Source organism: Gopherus evgoodei, chromosome 3, assembly GCF_007399415.2.
Source record: "Gopherus evgoodei ecotype Sinaloan lineage chromosome 3, rGopEvg1_v1.p, whole genome shotgun sequence".
NCBI lineage: Eukaryota > Metazoa > Chordata > Testudines > Testudinidae > Gopherus > Gopherus evgoodei.
Window position 1 is genome coordinate 159,179,596 of NC_044324.1, and position 20,616 is coordinate 159,200,211.

The 20,616-nt window shown below is 43.2% G+C and overlaps 1 protein-coding gene and 1 long non-coding RNA gene across 8 annotated transcripts in view; one reads left to right on the plus strand and one right to left on the minus strand.

Annotated features, from left to right (window-relative positions):
• Positions 1 to 20,616, plus strand: part of LTBP1 (latent transforming growth factor beta binding protein 1) — a 364,113-nt gene that overhangs the window by 311,649 nt on the left and 31,848 nt on the right. For all 7 annotated transcript variants that reach the window (XM_030557132.1, XM_030557134.1, XM_030557133.1 and 4 more), the window contains 3 exons: positions 1,333 to 1,461; positions 2,860 to 3,000; positions 5,277 to 5,447. In XM_030557132.1, the coding sequence (XP_030412992.1) occupies positions 1,333 to 1,461; positions 2,860 to 3,000; positions 5,277 to 5,447 (441 nt within the window). The remainder of the gene's footprint in view (positions 1 to 1,332; positions 1,462 to 2,859; positions 3,001 to 5,276; positions 5,448 to 20,616) is intronic.
• LOC115648877 overlaps positions 1 to 20,616 on the minus strand; it is an 84,168-nt gene that overhangs the window by 34,157 nt on the left and 29,395 nt on the right. The window lies entirely within an intron of this gene.

Here is a 20,616-nt window from a genome sequence, read left to right on the forward strand (position 1 = left end):
AATACAGGAGGTGCAAACTGAGTACTGTTGATTTCACATACCTGGACTGTGAGGAAATGTTTTTATGCCTGTGTACTGCCCTATGTATAGTACAGGGTACTTGGGCCATGGCTACCTCTGCCCTGCTTAGTAAGTTTGTCACCTCTTTCTCCTGCTCTAACCAGTGGGTTTTATCTCTTTGTCAGAACTATCCTTTTGTTGTTGTTTGCTGTCTTAGTAAACTTTTTCTTCCTTAGCCTCAGTCTGCATCAAAATATATAGGATGCATCAGGGCTACCCCATTGTCAGTATTCTGGATTCAGCAGAAGCTGTCCGTACTCACTTTGGATCTATAATATTGTTTTGTGTGACTCTGGGAATTGGCTTTTTTCACAGTCCAGCATGTAGGACATCTACAACATTGCTGCAGTTTGTGCCTCCCACTAATTTCAATTGGCAATATAAATCTGAAATCTTCTTTAGTAGCTTACCAGGCCCAATTTTGGCACCCTTGCACACATGGAGTAGTCCCTTACTTTTGGAGTAGCTACCCACAGAGTAAAGGACTGCTCAGCATGAGTAAGGGTGACAGTATTGGACCTTATGTAAATACAATAGTATTATATCTTCGTATCCACCTTGTCACCTTACAGTCTGCCATGAGTAAGATATAGAGCAGGAGTAGGCAACTTATGGCACGGGTGCCGAAGGTGGCACGAGAGTCGATTTTCAGCGGCACTCACGCTGCCCGGGTCCTGGCCACCCATCCGGGGGCGCTGCCTTTTAATTTAATTTTAAATGAAGCTTCTTAAACATTTTTAAAACCTTATTTACTTTACATACAACAATAGTTTAGTTATATATTATAGACTTATAGAAAGAGACATTCTAAAAACATTAAAATTATTACTGGCACGTGAAACCTTAAATCAGAGTGAATAAATGAAGACTTGGCACAGCACTTCTGAAAGTTTGCCGACCCCTGATATAGTGCATAGCTGCAGCACCCCAGAATCAGACCAGAGAATAAATTGTGGCTCAAAGTCCCAATTCCTCCCCTGCTTCCCCCTTGCTCTGGGAATAAGTTACTTCACCCTTTTTTGTGGAGTAACTGATTACCCCAATGCATCCAGCTAAGATACTCTGGCCACCAAATAGGGAGGCAGAACCAAAGCTCCCCCAGCTCTCCACACCCCACCCCACCCAGTCCCAAATCATTTGCTCACAGTGGCAAGTAGCCCTAACTGTGCTCCCAACAGCCAGAGTCACAGTCAGAACAGGGGAGTAAATGGGTCTTGCTCTATGGTCCTCTATGTGACTGAGTAAGAGCTGTAACTGTAGTTTTCTCCACAGATGCAGATGAATGCCTGCTCTTCGGACAAGAAATCTGTAAAAATGGCTTCTGTCTGAACACACAGCCAGGTTATGAGTGTTACTGTAAACAAGGCACATACTATGATCCTGTTAAACTCCAGTGCTTTGGTAAGTTCTTTAATGCCTCACTCTACATAGAATGGTATGCAGATGGACATGATCAGCAGAGTTATGCAATAAAAATTCAAGGCTGAAATGTGTTGTTTATCCAGAGCTCATAGTAAGGAAAGCACTGAGCTTCCTGTACTCTTTTTAACGGGTGCAGCATGCTCCCCCTTCCTTTTGCATGGCTGGCCAGCTCTCCTGAAGGACATAGAGAGGTGGAAAATAGAACCATGACTCTGCCTACTCCCTCCCTTCTTTTTAGCATACTGCTCCCAGGGGCTTGCATGTCAACAGCAGCCTGTGTGCTCCCCAGAGAATAGGAGCTACTAATCTAAATGGCCTTTGTGTGTGATGCATAAGGTGACAGGAAACTACTCCCTTTCTCTACACACAGTGCCGCTTCAATCTACCAGCTATAATCTAGCTTTCTGTTCTTTGTACACAAATCAGGCACTGAATGGCTGCATGCTTTATTCCACTTTAACTTTGGTAAGTGTGCAAGTTTTAATACAATAAATTGAATTAACACTATGATTTTTGTTAAGTACAGATTTCTCCACGAAGAGTTAATATGCAATGTGGAATTACAATTCAGGTCACTGATGTAACATAAGCACGTTCCTTTTAGTCTGCAGAACCTCTTACTCCTTTAGGCTTGCCATTTGATTGAAACTTATTCATAAGTGTGACCCTGACTTTTGCTGCTTAAGCGAAAAACCGTGTAGACTATGCAGAATAACATAATGAAAGGAAGTAATTTTTGAAACCACAGTAAGAGAGCCTTTCACCTGGGGTTTCTAAGACTATCCTCTACAAAGATATTTTCTTTTCTGATTTAATGTCATTTAAAAAAAACAGCCTACTGTTTCCATAGGGCTAAATTCTTGCTTTTCCTCTCTAAGCCAAGCTTACGAGGAGTAGAGCTATGGTGGCCAAAAAGGAAGATCCCTTTCTCTCTGCAGAGGTACTGAGGGGCCTTTGGCAGAGTGCTCATCAATGGTCCTTACTGCTACCGAATAAAAGAGCAGCATGCAGGCACTCTCTCCAGAATCTGCTGTGGATTCAGCTGGCAAACACAGGAAGTAGTGTGGGCTGGGCCTGTGAAGCACTGCCACGTGTGTTAATCAAGAGGCTGCTCAGTTCTTGAGTGCAATAGGTCAGCATCCTGCCTCTCTCCTGTATGGGTGCTCTTAGTAGGGTGAAGATGTTACCTGACTGCTATTCCTCCATGTGGGCATAGATGCAGGCAGAATTTTTCCCTGTGTAAAATTTGTATTTGGGCTTATTCAAAGATGGTACTGGGGGAAATCTGGTCTTAATTTAAGAATTTGCAAGCATTAATTTACACAATGCAACAAGTTTGATGTTGACTTTTCTTGGTGCATTTCTTCCCTTTTAAAGATACAGATGAATGTCAGGACCCAAACAGCTGTGTGGATGGCCAGTGCATTAACACTGAAGGATCTTACAACTGTTTCTGTACCCATCCAATGGTTCTGGATGCCACAGAAAAGCGATGTATCAGACCAGCAGATTCAAATGGTATGCTCCATTATATGCATTATACTGTTCCTATACAGGATCAACAACTAACACTGTTGACCACGAGGTGTTGTAGAAATGGCTGCAGACCCTACCAAAGGTAGACAGGGTCACTCTTGAGTGGCTCTGCTCCATTCTGAGGACATCTCAGATTATAGTCTTGCGCAGTTTTTTATCTATGCTGAGGACACATTTGTGTGATTCCACAGGGTTCCATCTTGTCCAGTGTATATATGGGACCAGTGGGACTGTTAATGGGTAAGCTTGGTTTGAAGTATTTTCAATATGCTGATGATACCCAGCTCTGTATCTCTGTCTGTTCCAACCTTGAATGTGAAGTGACACAGCCTGCCCAGCATCACACTGAAACTGGGACTTGGGTGAGGGATAGCTGGCTAAGACTCAATCCAGACAAAACAGAGATTGTGCTTTTACAAAAGAGGAAAGATATAGGAGTAAATATTGGGAATTATATCTATGCCTCTGATTACTTAATGGGATATGTCCCTCATTTGTCTCTCAGCTTGGTAACTGTAGGAAGTTCATTTAGGGAACACTTGGTTCATTTTTTCAAGCTTTTCTCCACAACCAGGAGGGTTAGAAGCTTACTACATTTTTAATGAAAGCTGAGAATCTCAAGCAAACTCTTAATTCCAGCAGCTGAGAATTTAAGAAAAACACCAAATAGTCAAAGACTCATGATAAAATTGAAAGAGTTGGCAACACTAACTATGGAATTCTGCATCATACACATTTTTAGAAATGTTAAAACATTTGATTAATAATAGTGTGTATAGCAGTGAATTCAATCCTCTGTTCCATGCAGCCAATGAAGAATTTAACCATCCAAGAGGTTTCCATAATAGGGGGTACTAGTACAGATTGATTAAACATTTTATTTTAAGTGGTTCATACAATAAAGCTGTATAAGTCCTTACCCAAAACTCAACCAGACAGTGGTGTTTTAACTAAACAAACTATGGATAAGATTGTGTTGGGCCCCTGCATGGATGTGCAAGGAGGGGAGAGGGCACAAAGGTCTCCAGACAATGCATGCACTAGGGCTAGCAGAAGAACAATCTTTGTACTCAGGAAGTTCATAGTGCTCCTGCTTTTTAACTGTTGGCACTAGCCTCTCTAAGGTAGAGAGGGAGGAAACAGGGCAACAGTACAGCCACATTCTCTGCCACCAGCATGCAGAGTTCATTATGTATAGATGGATTGTACTTGCACCTTTCTTCTCACTCTCCTTTCAGCTCCCTGGAGCTCAGGGAGGCAATGTCCCATGTCTTAAAGTGTCTAATTCTATCATTTGAAGCCTCTGGCTACATGAGCTGTAAAAGATGGATCTAAACTCAGGTAAACTTCATGCTTTCAGAATACCACATTTCCCTTGTGAGTTGGGATTCAATCCTATGATTTCACATGTAGTGTGTGTAGTTGAAGTTGTATTGTTACACCATGTAACAAATGCAGTTACTGCAGCTAACTAGAGGATGACAATTCCATTTCATGACAACTTTTGTGGTTTCAACATTTGTTTTCATTCTGCATTGGAACAAAACAGAACCATTCAAATATTTTCACTAAAGGAAAATGTCAGTTTTCTGAGCCAAAAAGGCACCTTTTCTATTTGGGTTTATTTCTGGGTAGCTATGGTCAACAGTGATCAGAGAGCCCTAGAACTCAGAAGCCTTCCTGTCAAAAACTTAATTGAAACCAATATGTCTCCACAAAACATTTCAGCATTGACAAAAGAGCATATTTTGACAAAAATAGTGTCTCAAAAATATTCTGCCCATCTCTAGTGGGCAGACTTGTTAAAATGTCTTACTGATACAGCCTTTAGCTAGAGTAAGGAAATCCAAGTTAATGTATTTTAGGATTCACTCCTTGGATGGGATTTCCAAAGCACTTAGCGTTGACCTAACTCTGCTCCCACTGAAGTCAGTGGAAGTTCCAACAGGAGCAGAATTAAGTCAATACTGAGCACTTTGGAAAAATCCCACTTGACAAAGAATTTCAGAAGTGGCTAGGAACTCAGTGTCCCATGCTTGGGTGCCTAGCTTGAGAATCTTTAAAGAAGTCTGTTTTTCCGAGAGTCGGTGCTCAACAGTTTCTGAATTCATTAGTAAATCCATCCAGTTTTGGTTTTATGTAAAGCAATAATGTTAAATTATTCTTATAACCTTTGTTTATATAACACTTTATTTTACCAATGTCTTTAAAATATTAAGAGCATTGTGGTAATGGTGTAATATTGACTTCTCCTTCAGAACAAACCGAAGAAACTGAAGTCTACCAAGATCTTTGCTGGCAACATCTGAGTGAGAATTTTGTTTGTAGCCGGCCTCTGGTTGGAAAGCAGACTACATACACTGAGTGCTGTTGCTTATATGGTGAGGCCTGGGGCATGCAGTGTGCACTCTGTCCCATGAAGGACTCAGGTAAGGAAATGTAAATTTCAGTTCCTAAGATGATTTTTAGAGCCAGTTGTCATTTTAATCTCTTGCTCTGTATTCTCAATACCTGATTTAATAGCATAAAAAAGAAAAAGAAAATTGGCTGTCCATAAACGAATGCTGCTAAATGGAAATAACTAAAGTCCAGATTTTCAAAAGCAACCTCTAATTTTTTGCTGCCCCAGTTTTAAAAACACTCGGGCCTGACTTTCAGAGGTGTTGAGTTTGATGAGTTTGGTCACAGACACCCCCTTGCGACTGTCACCTGACGTGCTGAGATGACCTCTGAGCCTCCCTGCCAACTTGGGACTCCAGAACCCTGCCATGTTGAGCCAGACGTGCTAGTTGGTTGCAACACAGGCCCAGGTCTGGTCCATGCCCTCAAAGTAGCAGACTTTAATCAAAAACCACTCAGCAGGTCACCTCTCTCCAGCACCCAGGCACCTAGCTCCCAATGGGATCCAAACCCCAAATAAATCCATTTTACTCTGTATAAATCTTATATAGAGTAAACTCATAAATTATTGGCCCTCTATAACTCTGATAGAGAGAGATGCACAGCTGTTTGCTCCACCAGGTATTAATCACTTACTCTGGGTTAATTAAGAAACCAAAGTGATCTTATGAAGTATAAATAGTAGAATTTAAGTGGTTTCACATAATAACAGACAGAACAAAGTAAGTTACCAAGCAAAATAAAACAAAACACGCAAATCTAAGCCTAATACATTAAGAAACTGAATTCAGGTAAACCTCGCCCTCAGAGATGTTCCAATAAGTTTCTTTCACAGACCCATTCCTTTCCCTGGTACAGTTCTTGTTAGTTCCAGCTCAGGTGGTATAACTAGGGGTTTTCTCATGACTGCAGCCCCCTTTGTTCTGTTCCACCCATTTTTATAGCTTTGGCACAAGGTGGGAATCTTTTGTCTCTCTGGGTCCCCACCCCTCCTTCTAAATGGAAAAGCACCAGGTTTAAGATGGATTCCAGTACCAGGTGACATGGTCACATGTCCTGTGAGACCCCAAGCATCCATTCTTTCTGGCCTGGCTCACAGGAACACAGGAAGGCTTACAAGTAAACAGGGCCATTTACAACCAATTATTCTAGTTAATGGGAGCCATCAAGATTCTAAACCACCATTAATGGCCCACACTTTTCATAATTACAATAGGACCTTAGAGTTAACTTCATATTTTTAGTTTTAGATACAAGAATGATACATATATACAAATAGGATGAACACACTCAGTAGATTATAAGCTTTGTAATGATACCTTAGAAGAGACCTTTTGCATAAAGCAATTCCAGTTACATTATATTCACAGTCCAAGCATATTTTCACAGAGCATATGGAGTGCAACATCACATTGAGCATCAACCATTCTCTTTGATTTAAATCAGGGGTAGGCAACCTATGGCACAGGTGCCAAAGGCGGCACGCGAGCTGATTTTCAGTGGCACTCACACTGCCCGGGTCCTGGCCACTGGTCCGGGGGGCTCTACCTTTTAATTTAATTTTAAATGAAGCTTCTTAAACATTTTTAAAACCTTATTTGTTTTACATACAACAATAATTTAGCCATATATTATAGACTTATAGAAAGAGACCTTCTAAAAACGTTGAAATGTATTACTGGCATGCAAAACCTTAAATTAGAGTGAATAGATGAAGACTTGGCACACCACTTCTAAAAGGCTGCCAACCCCTGATTTAAATTGCAATTGTGAGTGATTAGCACCTCTAAAACTCAGGCTTTACTTTTTTTTAAATTGACATTCTGAAAATTAGAGACATTTCAGAAAATATAGGCCTGATACATTTTGCTCATTAGTATTACAGAGCAAAATTCAGAGTAGGTTTATTTTCTTGTTACATGCTAACATATAGTAAATATTTAGAAAGAACTATACTTCTTCTTGTGGTCTGGACTAAGATTAAGGTTTAATAGACTAGAGGAAAAGTATTGTTCATACAATTCAGCCAACTGAAAAAAGTACCAGAGTAAGAAATTGTTTTTCATCTGTTAACTTGGCAAGTTTCCTCTATAGCCCTGCTGGACTGCTGTGCTTTTCAGTGAATGATTTTTGTGAAAGAAGAGTTCGTCGTTTCAGAAAGTTACTTTTATTTTATAGTTTTAAAATTTCTGTCCCTCTACGGCAGATGATGTAGCCTGTTCTCTCTCTCTCTCTCTCTCTCTCTGTATTTTACCTTTTACATACATACATATGGATTTTAATAACTCATTTTTTGCATATATACACATAGAGCAATTATATCTTATATTAGACTGTCTACAAAGGCACATGTTGACATGATAATGAAATGTTACTAAAGGTATTGTTTAGAATAATTAGCCCTACAGAAGAATGAGTCTCGGTCATTTAAGATAGATAAGAAAGCCTGTTAGGGGAGAAAGAAATGGGGGTATTGCTATGGATTAAGGAAATGCATGCTCCCAGGGAATATTGCCTAATGCTATTGAAATTTTTGGAGTGTTAGCTAGCTGACATTAATAATTGAAAATGAATGTGTTTGTCTTATTATTTCAAAAGTGGACATTATTTCAAAAAAATATTGATTTGTGTAAGGACAGAATATTCTTTTTATTAATATGACTGGAAGCTAAATGAGTATGGGGAGAAGTCTCTCTGGTTATACACAGACCTCTTCCTGGGACTTGTGGCCTGAACACAGATCTGTTACAGCAGCAGAGTTTTAAGCTGTGAGAGAAGAGATGCAGTTTTATTAGATGAAAATTAAGTGATAGCTGATATGGACTTGTCAATAATAAATCATGCCAAACCAACCTAATTTCTTTCTTCAACAGTGGATATGGGGAACATAGTATATGTGAGTTAAGTAAGGCTGTGGATGCTTTCCCATATGACATTCTCATAAGCAAACAAGGGAAATATGATCTAAATAAAATAACTCTAACGTGGTTGCACAACTGGTTGAAAGATTGTACTCAAAGTGTAGTTATCAATGGTTCTTTATAAAACTGGGAAGACATATTGAGTCTGGGCCCATAGATGTCTGTCCTGGGTCTGGTACTTTGCAAAATTTTTGTTCGTGACTTGGATAATGCAGTGGAGAGTGTGCTTATAAAATTTGCAGCTGACTCCAAGCAGGGAGGGGTTGCAAGCACTTTGGAAGACAGCATTAGAATTCAAAATTCTAGATAAATTGGAGAATTGGTGTGAAGTCAATGAGATGAAATTCAATAAAGACAAGTGCAAAGTGCTGCATTTAGGAAGGGAAAGTCAAATGCACAAATACAAAATGGGGAATAACTGGCTAGGCAGTAGTACTGCTGAAAAGGATCTGGGGGGAATAGTGGATCACAAATTGAATATGAGTCAACAGTTTGCTGCTGCTGGAAAAAAGGCAAATGTCATTCTGGGATGTGGTAATAGGAGTATTGTATGTAAGCAGGGCCACTCAAAGGATTCAGGGGGCCTGGGGCAAAGCAATTGTGGGGGCCCTTTCCATAAAAAAAAGTTGCAATACTATAGAATACTATATTCTCGTGGGGCCCGGGGCCTATTGCCCCACTTGCCCCCCCAAGCAGCCCTGTATGTAAGACATGGAAAGTAATTGTTCCTCTCTGCTTGACACTGGTGAGTCCTCAGCTGGAGTACTGAATCCAGTTTTGGGTACCACATTTTAAGAAAGATGTAAATACATTTGAGAGAGCAAAATAACAAAAATAATAAGAGGTTTAGAAAACCTGACCTATTAGGAAAGGTGAACTGTGCATGTTTCATCTAGAGGAGAGAAGGCTGAGGGAGAACACACTCTTCAAATATGTAAAGAGGACAGTCATCACTTGTTCTCCATGTTTACAGAGGGTAAGACAAGAAGTAGTTTGCTTAGTTTACAGCAAGGGCGATTTAGGTTGGATATTAGGGAAAACTTTCTAACTGTTACCCAAGGAAGTTCCGTAATTCCCGTCACTGGAGGTTTTTAAGAACAGGTTAGACAAACACCTGTCGGGGATGGTTTAGATATACTTGGTTCTGCCTCAGCATGGGGGGGGATGCACAAGAGGTCCCTTCCAGCCCTACATGTCTGTGATGCTATGATTTCATGCCATGCCATATATAGGTAATATTTCAGTATTTTGTAATTTAGGCCTGGTGCACATACAATTTTTGTACCAGTATAACTGTGTTGGCTGGCAGGAGAGGTGGTAATTTTTTACCAGCATAGTTATACCAGACCAATCTCTAATGCGGACACAATTTTATATCATATAAAGGTGCCTTTTACTGGTTTAGCTTATTCCCCTTCCTGTATAAGCTATCCCTGTATAAGCACTTTTCTACTGATATATAACTTTTTCCACTCTATGGGGGTTGCATCATTTTAACCAAACCATTATAGTTAAAGTGATACAGTTTTTGTGTGTAGACAAGATCTCAGTGTTCTGAAGTATTAGCCCAGGTGTGTTTGTTTCTACTTACGTTTTATATTTTATAATTTACTCACAATGGCCTTGAACCAGCAAAGCTCTTAAGCACATGCATAACTTCGCTTGTTCTAGTAGCTGCCCATGTGTTTATATGTTTTTCAAGATCAGGACCTATTTCTGTAAAACTACAAATAAAATCTGATTTTTTTAATTGCCTGGTTAGGGTAATTGTTGGCTGCTGCCCCTGAATAGAGCGTGAAGTACATTGGCTTCCCAGTCAAGAGTAAAAAAAGGAATGGGGGATTGTTTCAGAAAGGAAATTGCAGCCTTCTCCATGTCTTGTAAGCCAAGCAATGTCACAGAACGTCTGCTGTGGGCAACTCTGGGCATTGGAAGAGTTGGCCACTCAGGGCTTGTCTACATCACAAAGTTGCAGCGCTGGTGAGGGAGTTACAGCGCTGCAACTTAGGAGGTGTACACATCTGCAGGGCATCACCAGCGCTGCAACTCCCTGTTTGCAGCGCTGGCCGTACTCCCGTTTTGTCTCGGGTGTAGAGGATCCAGCGCTGGTGATCCAGCGCTGGTAATCAAGTGTAGACACTTACCAGCGTTTTTCTTGACCTCCGTGGAATAAGCAGGTATCCCAGCATACCTAAGGAAGCCTCTCTGGTAATCAAGCAGGTCTCCTTCCCCGCGGTTTGCTCCGGTGTTCTCCGAATCCCCCCTCCAAGCGGGTCTCCTTCCCCGCGGTTTGCAGGGGGGTTCGGGGAACGCGAGAGCAAACCGCGGGGAAGCAGGTCTCCTTCCCCGGTTTGCTCCAGTGTTCCCCGAACCCCCATGCAAGCAGGTCTCCTTCCCCGTGGTGTGCTCTCGCATTCCCCGAACCCCCGTGCAAGCAGGTCTCCTTCCCCGCGGTTTGCAGGGGGGTTCGGGGAACGCGAGAGCACACCGTGGGGAAGGAGACCTGCTTGCACGGGGGTTCGGGGAACACTGGAGCAAACCGGGGAAGGAGACCTGCTTCCCCGCGGTTTGCTCTCACGTTCCCCGAACCCCCCTTGAAGCCGCCCAACAGCGCTGCAGTGTGGCCACATCTAACACCACTTGCAGCGCTAGTTGCTGTAAGTGTGGCCACTCTGCAGCGCTGGCCCTATACAGCTGTACTAATACAGCTGTAACAACCAGCGCTGCAAAATTGTAGATGTAGACATACCCTCAGGGTAAGAAGTGCTTTTACACTTGCCCAGAAAAGCATGACATTCACCCAGTGATGGATTACTAAACTTACTGTGTATCAGATTAATGGTTAACAGAACTGTGTGTTTAGTAGAGTTAAAATAAGACTGGGATAAAACCCGGTAAGCATACTGTAGAGAAGAGTCCAGCACTGGCTGAGGGCCAGATGAAATGATCTAATAGGCCTTTCAGTCTCTAATTTCTGCTGTTCTGTGATAAATAACTGAAAAGTATCAATTTCCAATCTAGCAGAAAAGTAACCAGAAGCCTGGTCTGCAGAGTTTGATTGCAAATCCATACAAAGAATCCTGGTACAGGAGCAACCAGGAATTGAATCTTTCATCAGGAAGGTGGTTGAGTGCATTTCTGAAGTGACACAGAGGAGGGTTAGCCAAGTGAGGCCCTAATGCAGCAAATCCTATTCATGTGATTTAAATTTCAGCATGTATGTAGTCTCGTTAAAATTAAGCACGTGTGAAGGTGCTTGAGGATCAGGGCTTTTGTACATTTGGATAGTCTTTCTGGGGACTACAGAAATATGCTAAAAAGATAGCTAAACCGTCAGCCAAGATAGAATCAGCATTAAAAGTGTGGAAATAGCAGCTCTAAATTAAGTATAAATCCAAGGTTCTCCTGTGCACCAGTCCTGTCTGGGGAGGGTTGGAGCCTCTGAGTAGAGCACTTTAACTGGGGATTGTAGTACCATCGCTGTCACTTGAATGCCCCCCCTCATGGCTGGGGTGCTGTTATAGTGCCTTACCTGTTTTTCCCTTTCTTCAGGGCTCCTTAAACAAAACTCCACCCAGTCTTGCTCAATCACAGCCTTTCTTGAGGGTCAAGGTTTTTTATTACATTAACAAAGTTCCCAAAAATAAACTGGCAGGGTTCCTTCCCCACTCTGAACTCTGGGATACAGATGTGGGGACCCGCATGAAAGAACCCCTAAGCTTATTTTTACCAGCTTAGGTTAAAAACTTCCCAAGGCACAAATTCCTTTCTAGCCTCAGTATCGCTGCCACCACCAAGTGATTTAAACAAACATTTAGGGATGGCCACTTGGAGCCCTACCTTCCCCAAATATCCTGAGCTCCTAACCCCCTTTCCTGGGGAGGCTTGAGAATAATATCCTCACTAATTGGTACAGGTGAACACAGACCCAAACCCTTGGATCTTAAGAACAATGAAAATCAATCAGGTTCTTAAAAGAACAATTTTCATTAAAGAAAAGGTAAAAGAATCACCTCTGTAAAATCAGGATGGTAAGTACTTTACAGAATAACAAAGTACTCAAGAACACAGAGGATTTCCCCTCTAGGCAAAACCTTAAAGTTACAAAAACAGGGATAAACCTTCCTCTTAGCACAGGGAAAATTCACAAGCTAAAACAAAAGGTAATCTAACGCATTTCTTTTCTGCTATTACTTACTTTTTCTGCAAGACTAGATGCTTAGTTCAGATATATTTAAGAAGATGCAATTTCCCAGCCTGGTTTCTTGGCTGGCTTTGAGAGACACAGACCAAAACCTTCCCCCACAGATTTGAAAGTATCTTCTCCCCTTATTGGTCCTTTTGGTCAGGTGTCACCCAGGTTATTTGAGCTTCTTAACCCTTTACAGGGTAAAGAGGGATTTTATGCTACCCTTAGCTGTATGTTATGACACAAACACAAAAGAAATCATCTACCCAGCCTTAAGCTGGGCACAGCCTCTCTCTTCCCTAAAGAAGTATCATTTCCTTAGGGATCACTGCAGGCCACACTCTTTCCCTACAGCTTTACTCTGCAGTTCCCTTGCAGTAGGAAATACCCTCCCCTGTAGCTTACTGCTGCCTTTTATATTAAAACCACCTGATGCTTCTCAGGTGGGGTTCATCTTGTAATCAAAGCTAGTTTAGCCCCAGGTTCTCCAGCCTGTTACAAGGCTGATCCATGGAAGAAGAGAACCAGCAAAAGAAGTTGTGTGTGTGTGTGATCATTAAAGATAGATAATGAAGGGAGAAGTAATGTTTAATTATCTTTTAATAGGTCATGATTTTTTAGTTCAATTTATGTGTTAGTTTAAAATAGAAAATAGGAACGAATACATCTTCATGACATTTGGAAGCATTTTATTGATTCCAGTGAGAACCTTTGAATGTTCTTTGGCTTACATGGAATAATTGTTGTTTGTTTCACCTTTAATATGTAGATACTACCTGCTTTTTATAAATAATCAAAGAGCAATCTAATTATTACCCACAGCTAATAGAACACAATGTACAATGTGCCTGCTAAATAAAAGCATGTAACATGAAGATTCAGTATCTGCCTGCAGATGACCCACAAAGAAGAGCTATGCCTCTCTTTTAAATGCATTTTTAAAATATTTTAAAATACTAAATTATTTTTAAATGGTTGGGCTCAGTGGTTTACTCCATTACATGGGGGCAGCTCCTATTGACTTTCCTGGAGGTTGAATCTTCATAACGGAGAGCAGAAATTAGGCTCAGTATGTCAATAGGAACAGGTGGGCCATCAGCATGGTACAGTAAAGTATAAAATTAAATGTAAACTATCAGGCAAACTACTGTGATTTCACCAAAAACAACAATTTGATTGACCAGTTGTTGTGGCAAAAAGATTTCTGATAGACAGTGAAACCTGGGAAGCAAGATATAACATACTGGCTTTGTATATAATGTGTGTTTCTCCTTGCTGACATTGCCTCCACAGTTACCTTCTAGGAATCACATTGCTGCCAAATTGATGGTGGTTAGGGGCCTGTATATGTCACTGAAGCCTTAACTTTATAAAAAAAAGCTTGCCCCCATACCAGTTCTCACTTTCTCTCTCTCTCTCTCTGCCAGATATTGTTGTCTAGGAAACTTTCTTTCCTTCTGTGTTGTTTTGGGTTTTTGTAATAGAAAAGAAAAAGTAGTGTGACTACTGTGTTTGAAAAAATGTCAAATGAGGACTTATCCTTAAATGAACTTCCACAATGATCTCTAAGAGCTGCAAATGAAGATTTAGACGTCATTTCATGTTTTTGCTAAACTCCATCAGGCTGTCTCTCAAAAGCTTTTCTCTTCTAATCAAGAAATAGCCAGTGCAGGTTCTCACAAACAATATAGTTACCACATACTACTTGAACAGACAGGGAAGACTTCAGTTTGGACTGCCTCTCCGCTGGCAGGAGTGAGAGACTTTCTGGCAGACCATCTCGTTCGGAAAGAAGCCGACCAACTCAAATAGTCATTTAAACCATCAGGGGTGAATCATATATTCATGGGTCAGCCAGACTGGGACTAGTTTTGTACAAGTTAGAACAGGAATTGGCTGAGGGACTGCTCAAGAGCACTTCGGAGCCCAGGTATCTTTATTTTGTACTAGACAAATTCTTCTATATGCCTTTCTTCCATGTCCTCTTATCAGGGGCGGCTCTAGGCATTTTGCTGCCCCAAGCATGGCAAGCAGGCTGCCTTCGGCAGCTTGCCTGCAGGAGGTCCGCGAAGCCGCAGTACCAGTGGACCCTCCACGGGCAAGCCGCCGAAGGCAGTCTGCCTGCTGCCCTCGCGGCAACTGGCAGAGCGTCCCCAGTGGCTTGCCGCCGCAAGCACGCACTTGGCGTGCTGGGGCCTGGAACTGCCCCTGCCTCTTATCTATTATTGTTGCTTTCTCTACACAAGAAGCCTTGAGTTCATTTATCAGTCATGAAGGATGACTCTTTTCATTCCATTGAAAACCAGTTCTTTCCAACTGAACGTGTTAAGGTAATACAGTTTACGTATGTGAATTTTAATAAGTACTGAAGGAACGGGTAGGATATTTGTCTTCATTTGAAACCATGAGCCATGTTTTGATCCCAAATGGGATTGGTTTTTTGGCACTACACCTCTACCCCAATATAACGCTACCCGATATAACACGAATTTGGCTATAACATAGTAAAGCAGTGCTCGGGGGGACTGCAGGGGGCGCTGCGCATTCCGGTGGATCAAAACAAGTTTGATATAACATGGTTTCACCTGAAACACGGTAAGATTTTTTGGCTCCTGAGGACAGCATTATATCAGGGTAGAGGTGTATTATTTTTTCTTGTGGAGCAAAGAATATGAAAATAAAAGCCTTGTTTTTATCATGTAAGAACAATTATAGATAGAAATCCAAACCTCGGGAGCCGTTCACCACTTCACGAACATTTACCAGGGAAAACTTAGAGCTGAGTGAACTGAATGAATGAATCATTTGACATGTCTTCAGTCTATGACACTTAAAAGTGATATCATTGGCTCAGGAGAGAGCTTTCACACTTCCGGGCAAGACTATCATAGTTGCTCCTTTGTCAAATACTTTATATGTTGTGTTGGCCAGATTTACTACAGTAGCAATATGCATATTTCTATTGTTGGGGCACCCTAAAGATTTGTAACATATGTTAAGGAGGATCTGAGGGTGGGAGAAGCATTATCATCAGAACATTTTCATGATAAAATTGGTAGATCATAGAATGATCATTCAGTGACCCAGTTTCTTTTTTCCTTATATCATCTTTCTATCTGAGATTATAGATGACAGACATAAAGAGAAAATATTGGGCCGTCTGAACAGAGTGGCAGCCATTTGTCCAACAGTTTTAAAAATGGTTATAAAGTGAACTCATATCTTAAAAAATAACCTGTAATTTTTGTGTCCTGTCTTTTCTTGGAATATTTTGGCTGCTTCAATTTGTCGTGGTTAGATTTAAACCTGCCTTGTCTCAACACCATCCAATATAAAAACATCTGATGAAGACAGGAAACTTATATCACAGTTAATGCATGTAAATGAGAAAGGTAGAAACAGTGATTTGGTCAGCTGTACACCAGTGATGAAAATCATTCTTTGCAACCCTCCTGTTTCTGAAAATGATTAATGGGGATTCTGCTATTTTCCTGATGTAAGCCCAAATGATTCCCATAGATCCTCTCCAAGTAAAATCATGATTTTATGCCAGCTGAGACTGAGCCTCTGGGGAAAAAGTGGGTAGCATCTATTCAAGTGTTGCTGTTTGGCAGTAAACTTGATAACTGCACAGTAGACAAGTGTGCAATTGACAATATATTTACTGTGATACAGCATGGCCAGAGGGCAGCAGGAGAGTGTTAGCAGGGAGCCTTATTCCCTGCAAGGGGAGGAAGGTTTGTTATAGATTAACTAGAACACCTGAAGCCAATTAGAGCACCAGCAGTCAGTCATGTGATTAAAAACCTCTGCTTCAGTCAGACAGTAGGGGAGTTGGAGCAGGAAGGTTTGGTTGGGGCAGAGAGCAGTTTGAAGGAGTAGGAGAAGAGAACAGTATTGAAGAGAGACAAAAGGAAAGTTTGGAGGAGTGCTGCAGTGGGCTGAGAAATTGAAAAGAAACCCTAGGTAAGGGGCACCTGGCTTGTGTAAAAAGAGGGCAAGAAGCCCCTTCCCAAGCTGAAGGGCAGGAGAGGGAAGCAGCCCAGGGAAAGGAACCGCTAGTTCAAGTGCTTCACCACAAACCTCAGGGCCCCTGGGTTGGGACCTGGGGAAGAGGGCGGGCCCGGGTCCCTCCCTCTCCACTCCCCTCCTCAAGGACACTAGTGGGGTAATTAAAATACCGGTTCAGAGGCAAGCAATGGCGCCCTGAACCTTCCCCAAAGAAGAGAAAGCACAAGACCCAGCATAACAGTACCGGCAATTTGCCACACGTGGTGTCGAGGTGGGATTTTCGCGCTGGGGACTTAGTCCAGGGTTAGGCAAAACCCTCCCATCCTTAAGATGGACAACGTGGTCAAGGCCCTTCTACAAGCCACCGCAGCCCAGCAGGAGGCTACCCGGGTCCAAGCAACCGCCCAACAGGAGGCGACTAGAATGCAGCAGGAGACCAATCATCTGTTGATGAGTCAGGCTGCTCAGGACCAAGCCCTGCTGAAAGACCTGGTGATCCAGATGAAGGCCCTTATGGAGCAGAATCGCAACTGTGAAGGGACCCGGACCATATGGGCTAGCCATTGCCTACCTAAAATGACACAGGAGGATGATGTGGAGGCATACCTCCTGGCTTTTGAAAGAGCAGCCCTGTGGGAGGCCTGGCCCAGAGATCAATGGTCTAGTATCCTTGCCCCATTCCTGTGTGGGGAAGCCCAGAAGGTCTACTACGATATGGCTGCAGAGGCTGCAGCAGATTATTCCCAGCTAAAGGCAGAGATCCTGGCCAGGTTCGGAGTAACGACGGCACTGCAAGCTCAGAGGTTCCATGAGTGGCAATATACGGAGGACAAGACACCCCAATCACAGTTGTTTGACCTGATCTACCTGACCCGAAAATGGCTGTGCCCTGAGGCCCTTAGCTCTGAGAAGATGATGGAGGTACTGGTATTGGACCGATATATGAGGGGGCTACCACTACGTCTCAGGTCTTGGGTTGGCCAGAATGATCCCTCTACCTATGATGAGTTGGTCTCCCTCGTGAAAAGACCGCTGGCAGCCCGCGAACTGTTCCAGACCCCAGGCGGGGAGACACAGCAATTCAGGAAGCCAACCCCAAACCCAAGGCCCCAGGCTATCGAGAACTATAGGAGAACTGTAACCGGGAGGAAAGACACTGAGGAATGGCTCGAGGCCAGGAAGGGACCCGGGGGTTTGGGAAGAGAGGTAGGGGGCCGGCCAAATAGCCCCAGGCAGAGGGTGACAACCGAATAAGGGGGCGGTGTTATGAGTGTGGGGAATTGGGGCATATAGCAGCCCAGTGCCCCAACAAGGAAGAACCTATGCAGTGTAATCTAGGGGATTACAGGGAGCAATGTGGCCTAATCAGCCTAGTAGGGGTCACAATGACCTCATATGGATATACAAGACCAGTAAAAATGAATGGTATAAAGACTATAGCATTAATAGATTCCAGGAGTGCTGTCACGTTGGTCTCGGGGAATTTGGTGGGAACAGACCAACTAACCTGGGCCAAAAACACAGGGGTAACGTGCGTACATGGCACCATTAATTTTTACCTTACAATTCCGGTACGGATTGAGATCCAGGGAAATACTACCAGGGTTTCTGCAGGGGTGGTCCCCAAGCTCCCCTACCCTGTTTTGATTGGGAGAGACTTCCCTGGGTTTGAAAGCTTCCTTACCCCAATAGAGCCAGGGGAGGGTAGCAACCCCCAGGCTGAGACGGAGGCAACTACAGATAGCCTCACCCCAGTGTTTGCCAAATTTGCTCCAGAGTTATTCTCATCCCCTGGAAAATCCCGGAGGTCTAGGCGAGAACGAAGGGCAGATAAAAGGTTAGGGACCAGGATTCTAGCAGCGAATCAAAAAACTTCCCTTGTGGGTAGGCGATCCCGCTCAGGAGACCAGGAGATAATTCAGGCCAAGAAAGACTCGGAGGCAGTTCCTAGCCCAAGTGGGAGCACCCCAGGAGGAAGAGTAGAAATAGGCCCCCTAGAATTAGGTCAGTTCGGTACTGCGCGAGAGACTTTTGGACAGGACGAGGCCGAAGATCCATTATATGCGAACGTGAGGGAAAAGGTAGTGGAAGTAAATGGTGTGCCTGTGGAAAGAAAAATTAAAGGCCCAAGGCCATATTATGTGCTCAAACGCGATCTTTTATACAGGATAGAGCAAATACGAGGGGAAGAAGTAGAGCAACTCTTAGTCCCACGGAAACACATAAGGGCAGTACTAGAGTTAGCTCACAGTCATCTATTTGGGGGACATCTAGGGGTAGACAAGACACTGGATAGAATCCTAAGAAGGTTTTATTGGCCAGGGATACATGCAGAAGTCCAGCGTTATTGTGCCTCCTGCCCTGAATGCCAGTTGCATAGCCCCCGACCTCACTTGCGGGCCCCATTAGTACCTTTGCCTATTATTGATGTCCCTTTTGAGAGGATAGCTATGGACATAGTGGGCCCATTAGAAAAATCAGCACGGGGCCACCGAAACATAGTAGTCATCCTTGACTATGCCACGCGGTATCCAGAGGCCATTCCTTTAAGAAACCCCACATCCAAGGCAATAGCAAAAGAACTACTACAGGTTTTCGCCAGAGTGGGCGTCCCTAAGGAGATCCTGACAGACCAGGGAACCCCATTCATGTCAAAACTAATGAAAGACTTATGAGCCCTGCTTCGCATCCAGGCCACACGGACCTCAGTCTACCATCCACAAATAGATGGACTGGTCGAGCGATTTAATCGTACCCTTAAAAGTATGATCTGGAAGGTGGTAGCACAGGATGGAAAAGACTGGGATACCCTTCTACCGTATCTAATGTTTGCTATATGGGAAGTCCCCTAGGCGTCCACGGGTTTTTCCCCCTTTGAGCTATTATATGGACGCCACCCACGCGGGATATTAGATATCGCCAAGGAAGATTGGGAGGAACAACCCAACCCAGGAAAGAATGTCATTGAGCACGTGACACAGATGAGAGAGCAAATAACTCGAGTAATTCCAATAGTATGGGAACATTTGGAAAAAGCACAAGAGGCCCAGCGGACATATATATTACAACTGTCGGGTGAAAGTACGGAGATTTCAGCCGGGGGAACGGGTGATGGTGTTAGTACCGACAGCAGAAAGCAAACTTCTAGCCAGCTGGCATGGACCATATGAGATAGTGGAAGCCGTTGGGGAAGTGAACTATAAGGTTAGACAACCAGACCGCCGAAAGCCAGAGCAAATCTACCACATCAACTTATTGAAGCCCTGGCATGACAGAGAGACGTGTCTGGTCATTCGAGGAGCTCTACCTCAGACAGATGACCCACAGGGACAGGTAAAGATATCTCCTGAATAACCCCAGAACAACGAACAGAGGTCATTGAAATGATCCACCGGAACCAGGACGTATTCTGTACACAACCGGGCCGAACAACACTAGTCCAACATCATATTGTCACCAGCCCCGGAGTAAGGGTGACGATAAGACCATACTGAATACCGGAAGCTAAAAGGGAAGAAATTAGGATGGAAGTGAAGAAGATGCTGGAACTCGGGGTCATTGAAGAATAGCACAGCCAGTGGTCCAGTCTGATCGTTCTAGTCCCCAAGCCTGATGGCACCTTGAGGTTTTGTAACGACTTCCGGAAATTGAATGAAGTATCCCACCTTGATGCCTACCCAATACCACGCATTGACAAGCTAGTTGATCAGTTAGGCAAGGCCCGATACCTAACCACTCTGGATCTGACCAAAGGATATTGGCAAATTCCCCTGGCCAAGGATGCCAAAGAAAAAACTGCCTTCTCTACATCCGATGGCCTGTTTCAATACACTGTCTTCCCTTTCGGACTCCATGGGGCCTCTGCAACATTCCAAAGACTTATGGATAAGTTATTACAACCCCATGCCAAGTATGCCACCGCCTATTTAGACGACATAGTCATACATAGCCCTGACTGGGAAACGCACCTAGAAAAAGTAGAAACAGTGCTGGATGCCCTGCGAAAGGCCAGTCTCACTGCTAATCCTCTCAAGTGCGTGATAGGACTAGCTGAGGCCAGATACCTTGGGCATGTAG